This window comes from Pipistrellus hanaki, assembly GCF_964339955.1.
Source record: "Pipistrellus hanaki genome assembly, chromosome: 7".
Taxonomy (NCBI): domain Eukaryota; kingdom Metazoa; phylum Chordata; class Mammalia; order Chiroptera; family Vespertilionidae; genus Pipistrellus; species Pipistrellus hanaki.
In genome coordinates this window covers 85,902,782-85,908,864 of record NC_140509.1, presented here as the reverse complement: position 1 = coordinate 85,908,864, position 6,083 = coordinate 85,902,782, and the positions used below count along the sequence as shown (strand labels likewise).

The window sequence follows — 6,083 nt, the reverse complement described above, 5'->3', positions numbered from 1 at the left end:
GCGGCCTGGTTTCCTGGGCCCACCAGCGTCGCTATCTCCTGGGCAGGCTCCCGGCTGCCCTCAAACAGCCTGGCCTGGGACACGACCCAGGGCCTCTGGCCTCAGCGGTGCGGCCCCTGGGCCCAGGCCGGGCTGCTGACCGGGGCCTCCGTGCACAGGAGGGACAGGGGCACAGGTGACGGGGCCTTCGTCCCTGGGCACCGGAGGGCCGCCAGCCGGTGGTTTGGTAGCAGCACGGCCCCTCCTGGGGCTGCAGCTCCGAGATCCCCTCCCACGTGGCCAGAGGGAGAGCCCGGGGGGACGGGGTGGGGCCCCAGCACAGTGTGGCCCCAGGGGGACAGGGGTGGGGCCCAGCACACTGTGGCCCCGGGGGGACAGGGGTGGGGCCCAGCACACTGTGTGGCCCTGGGAGAGCCGGGGGGGGGGGGGGGGGGGGGTCCCCAGCACACTGTGTGGCCCTGGGAGAGGCCGGAATGCAGTCTGTCTGGGTGTCTGTCTGCCTCAGGGGCCCCGGGGAGGGGTGCTTTGTGCTGACGGGGCCTCTGGTGGGCGCCGCGATGGCTCCGGCCGCAGGAAAGACCGCCCCGTCCTGGTGAGCTGGCCGCAGGCCCTGCCCCGCGAGGAAGCCTCGGGAGACCCCGGGGTCAGGCTCAGAGCGCCCGGGTGCGGAAGGCGGGGGTCCCGCTCCACAGTCCAGAGGGAGGGGGTCATGGGAACCAGTCTGCAGCCAGATCAGGCGGAACCACGGGAGCCGGGCCTCCTGCAGCTGACAGAGGGGCCTCTTGCCTCTGACGGGCACCGCAGTGGGGCCTGGGCTGGGCCTGACGCTCCCAGGGCTGACGGTGTCGGAGCAGGTTAATGTGGTGTCAGGGAACTGCGTTTGGGGGACAGCCCAAGGAACGCAGGAAGAGGTCTATGGGGTGTCAGTCCCCCGACAGGAGTCCTGTGTGGGCCGTGCCCTGCGCTCCGTGCATCATGGGAGAAAGCGGGTCCCTCCCCGCCCCACCGCCCCAGCGGCCAGGCCAGACCAGGCCTCCCTGAACCCCCACCACGCACTTCATTCCATGGAGAAAGCAGCTGCCGGCTCTGGGCAGGAGCTGCCCCATCCGCACCAGCGGTGGGGGGCCTTTACCTTGCCCTGCATCCCTCCCCGCCCCTCTCCCAGCCCTGCTTCAGGGACCCCAATGGCCAAGGGCCCGGCCGGTGCCCTCAGCCCGAGCTTGGAGGACGGTCCAGTGCTCATGGAGCATGTAACGTGGCCCTTGCCATCAGACACGAGAAACCAAGGCTCAGGGTCGGGCCCTTGCCCACGGCATGCGTGTGATCCCGGTGCCAGAGCATCCCCGAGGACATGCAAGCAAGCGAGAGAGGAGGGGGCTCCACGGCCGCTTCACTGGGCCCGGGATTTCATCTCTGACTCTCGTGTATCATGCAATCCCACCCTGCCCGCGTCTCCTCCGCGTGCGGACGAACCGGGGGGTGGAGGGGCCGCGGGCCGGGCTCAGGTTCAAAGCCAACCAGCAGCGTGTCACAGCGATGGTGTCCCCCTGGGGCCCGGTGAGCCCCCCATCCGGAACTGAACGCTCTCCCAGACCGGCCTCTGTGCAAGTTCCCAGGCGCTCAGGGGAGAGACGGGGCCCGGGGTGAATGAACAGACGAGAGAGCACGTGTATTTTCTGCATCATGTTTTCTATAAATGCCAAGAGTAAAAAGTGTGGGGAGGGGAGTGTGGGGGGAGTGCGGGACGGTGGCGTGAGGCGTGCCGAGCTCTCGGGCTCGCACTGGGTGGCCGCCGTCCGTGTGTGTCGTCACGGCCGGCCCGCGAGCAAGCGGGGCGGCCTGTAGTGTCGGGTGCGCCTCTTAGGGCTGCGTACGTAATAAAGCACCATGGGTGGGAGGCTGGAACAGAGGGTTACGCCTCACCGCTTTGGCCAGAAGTCCAAGTTCACGGGGTGGGCAGGGTGGGCTCCTCCTGCGGCTCAGGGCAGGGCTCTCCAGGCTGCTCGCCTTGGCTGGCATTGGACCGTCTCTCCCCTGAGTCTTCGCATCCGCTTCCCTCTGTGTGTGTCTGTGCCTGCGTGTCTCCGCTCTGCAAGGACACCAGTCATGGCGGGTTAGGGCCCGCCCGCCGACCTCGCTGGCAGCGTGTCATCGGTACAAGGACCTATCTCTGCGTACGGTCACATTCCGGGGTTGGCTTCAGCAGCCCCAACATGCAGCACTCGGAGGAGGAGGAGAAAGGAAGGAAGGAGCCCTAGCCAGTTTGGCTCAGTTGGATAGAGCGTCAGCCTGTGGACGGAAGGGTCCCGGGTTTGATTCCGGTCAAAGGCACAGGCCCGGGTTGTGGGCTCAATTCCCCAGTAGGGGGCGTGCAGAAGGCAGCCCATCAATGATTCGCTCTCATGACTGATGTTTCCGTCTCTCTCTTCCTCTCTGAAATCAATATATATATATTATTATTATTTTTTTTTTTTAAGAGGAGGAACGGGTCAGCAGCACCGTTCCGGTGGTTCTGATCCTTGAACGACATTGTGAAACCCTAAGAAAAACACTGAGGAGCTCGCTCCACGCGGATCACGAGAAAACAGGAGGAAGGGGAGGCTGCGGACTCCGAGAAGCCTGCGTTTCGCCTGTCTGCTTCCCCGTGAGCACTGGGCGCCCGGTCAGTAACCGAGGGAAGACGGTATGTGCAGGAGGAGCCACGCTTCACCCCGGCCGCCTCCCGGGACCGTGGGACCCACCCCGGGCCCCCGACCCAGACGGGGTGATGCCGAGGAGCAGGGGGGACGACCCCAGAGGACGGAGGTGCTGCGTGAGGTCACCGCCCACGGCAGCCGAGCCCGCGCGCGGCCCCGCGCCCTCACGGGAGGGCAGGCGGGCGGCGGGCGGGCAGGGGAAAAAGCAGTGACACCCAGTTAATAATTTATCTTTTATTGAAATCGTTGAATACTTTTCATTACAGTAAATTTGATTGAAAAAAAAAATGAGGAAAGAAATCAATTTTAAAAAATACTCAAGTTGAAATAAAATCAGCCAGCCAAACTGAGTACAAACCCACGAGCCCAGAGGCGGTCTGCCTGTCAGCAGGTGACTATCGCTATGTACAATATTCTAGAATAAGAGGAAAGCCGTCTGTCCAACACTTCGAGGAGAGCCAGCAGCGGGAGAGCAGTCACCCGCCCCGCCCGTCCCCCCCGCCAGCCTGCATGCAACGCTGCAAGTCACACTCCGTGCAGCTTAAGGCTTCGTATAGGTCGATGGTTGATAAACACTTTTTTCTTAAAAAAATAAGCACAGTATTGGTGGCGTCAGAGCCGGAGGAGGCGACACCGAGCCCGTCACCTCCTCGGGCATCACGCTCACCGCCCTGGGCGGGCGGCGGAGCCGGCACCGGCGGAGGGCGGGCACGGCCCTCGAAGCTCAGGCACTCAGGGCCACGCATGTGCGTGCCCGCAGGAAACAGACAGCCAAGAGGAAAGGACAGACGAGTATTCTAACTTAGAGGTTACATGTCAACAAGTTCAAAATCGAGTATGAAACCGCCCGCAGACAGCTCCCGGACTGACGGCCGCGCGCCCGCCGGGGGAAGCAGTGAGGGGAGGTTTGTTTTTTTTGTTGTTTTTGTTTTTTTTGTGTGTTTTTTTTGTTTTTTGGGTTTTTTTGTTTTTTTTGTTTCACAAACCTGAGTAATTGTCAGAGTCAATAAATAGGAAGAGAGAGGTAAATGCTAAATATGACGGTCAGACACTGACGGGTCTGCAGCAGCAAGGGTTCTCGGGGCCCTGTCCCCAGGTGCCGGGCACCCAATGAGGACTCGGGACAGACCGGCCCCAGCACCACCCCTTCCCGCCGGACCCACGCTCATCCCGGGCCGTGGCCACGCGGATGAGAGCGCCCGACCGCTCGCCCTCTCTCTCCCCTTCACAAAAAGCATTCCCTTTGACCCAGTTTCCGTAAAGGCAGACGTGACAGGAGGTGGCCGCGGTCTCCTGGTGGACGCCGGCGGCCGGACTCAGATGTGCAGCAGGTCCTCGTCGCTATCGTCGTGGAAGGAGCGCAGGCCGCTGGGGGGGCCGGGCCTGGCCGCGGCCCGGGGCCCCCGCCTGGCCTTCGCGCCGCCCCCCAGCCCCCCCCGGGGGTCGCGGGGCGTCTTCCTGGGCGGGGGGCGCGCGGGGCGGGCGGCCCCAGCCCCTCTGCCCGCGTGCACGCGCACCTCTGGGATGGTCAGGACCTCGTCCTCGCTGTCCTGGTCGTCCCCCTGCAGGGCGGCGAGGGCGGCGGCCTCCACGGGCGTGGCGGTGACGTGGCCGTTCTCCTGCCCGTCCTTGGCGGGCCGCGCGCCCGGCGCCTGGACCTCCTCCATCAGCCACTCCGTTTCGTTCTCGTCCACCTCCTCCTCCTTGTTGACCTGCTGGGGGTGGAGCGGGGCGCGTAAAGCCCGCCTGCGGCCAGGCCCGTGCCCCACGCCCCCCCACCGGCCAGCGCCCCTCTCGGCCCCTCAGCGCGGGCCCCACGCCCTCCACAGCGCCCCCTCTCTGCCCCTCAGCGCGGGCCCCACGCCCCCCACAGCGCCCCCTCTCTGCCCCCCAGCCGCGCCCCACGCCCCCCACAGCGCCCCCTCTCGGCCCCTCAGCCACGCGCCCCCCCACAGCGCCCCCTCTCTGTCCCTTAGCGCGGGTCCCACGCCCCCCACAGCTCCCCCCCACGCCCCCCCCCACGGCTCCTGCCCACGGCCCCGCCCACGGCTCCCCCCCACGGCCCCGCCCACGGCTCCCCCCCACGGCCCCCCCCCCCACGGCCCCGCCCACGGCTCCCCGCCCAAGGCTCCCTCCCATGCCCCCCCACGCCCCCCCACGGCCCCGGCCCACGGCTCCCCCCTACAGCCCCGCCCACAGCCCCCGCCCACAGCCCCCGCCCACGGCCCCCGCCCACGGCCCCGGCCCACGCCCACGGCTCCCCGCCCTACAGCTCCGCCCACAGCCCCCCCTACAGCTCCGCCCACAGCTCCGCCCACAGCCCCCGCCCACAGCTCCCCCCCCAGCTCCGGGCCGGCCGGGGTCAGGACGTACCTTGGAGTATTTGTAGGACACGTTTGCACTTCCTCTACAGCAGCTGGTTAGCTTACTCAGCACCGTTTCCCTGCAAGAGACCAGTTACTCCCGGTGCACCAGCAGGTCCCAGCCTAGCCGAGCGCATGCCCCCCCCACGCCGCTCCTCGCACAGGCCACGGAGCCACGGAATCAGAGAGAAGGGGGTTCAGATCCTGCCCCGCCGCGGGGCGGTCTCTCAGGCCTGAGCAGCATGGGACATCGGAGCTCCCCCTTTTCCACGCGTGAACGAGGTGGGACACCGTCCTCAACCCCGAGGCTGCTCCGAGGCTGCTGGGCCTGCGTGGGGACTGACCCCGGTCGGCCCACACCCACGCCCTCTGCCTGCCTCTGGCTCACGGCCGGTGAGAGGGCAGGGAGCCCCGAGCTGGCCTGCCCCTCTGCCCGGCCCACGGCTGCCACCACGGGGCTCCCAGCGCACGCCGGAGTCACGTGTGACGTGCAAACCGGATGGAAAGGCACACGGGTGAGTGACCAGCCCGTGCCCACAGCAGGTGCCTCTAAGCGATTACTTCAGAGGGACCAAAGGAGGGAGATGGGGGAAGTCTGCTCATGGCAGGGGTTTAGCTGGCTGTCCCTCTTTGCACATCCAGGTGTCCCGGGAACTGGCCAGCGAGGCCAGAGCGGCCATGGGCCTGAGGGCAGGGCGCCCGGGACACCTCAGCACAGAAACGCAGGCGCTGGTAAAACACGCTGGAAGCCGCCCTCTGGTTCCATCTTGGGGCTCTGGGTGCGGTTGGGCCCCCCTAAACACTGAACCCCCGAAGCGCTTCTGCCCACTGCCCACCCCCCTCTCCTTACCGCCTTTCCTTTTTGTAGAGCAGCAGGGTCAGCAGGCAGCCCGTGAGCGCCACCAGCAGCAGGCTGAGCACCGCGCCCACCGCCTGGCTCCGCTCCGACAGCCCCGTGTGGGCCGGCATGCCCGCCCCGGCGTCCTCGCTGTCGAAGCCCGCCCTGCAAGGAGGCACGTCGCTC

General features: G+C 66.7%; 1 protein-coding gene across 4 annotated transcripts in view; it reads right to left on the bottom strand.

Moving 5' to 3' along the window:
- Nucleotides 1-1,672: 1,672 nt before the first annotated feature.
- The window catches only part of IGF2R (insulin like growth factor 2 receptor), an 84,639-nt gene continuing 80,228 nt past the window's right edge, over nt 1,673-6,083 (bottom strand). Inside the window, exons 45-48 of one of the 4 annotated variants that reach the window (XM_084890903.1) lie at nt 5,910-6,062; nt 5,070-5,139; nt 4,214-4,411; nt 1,673-2,089 (exon numbers count right to left, since the gene is read on the bottom strand). In XM_084890903.1, coding sequence (XP_084747029.1) covers nt 1,946-2,089; nt 4,214-4,411; nt 5,070-5,139; nt 5,910-6,062 — 565 coding nt within the window. In that variant the 3' untranslated portion in view covers nt 1,673-1,945. Of the gene's footprint in view, nt 2,090-2,915; nt 4,412-5,069; nt 5,140-5,909; nt 6,063-6,083 lie in introns of those variants that run through there. The other 3 variants (XM_084890904.1, XM_084890902.1, XM_084890901.1) reach the window with 3 other exon arrangements.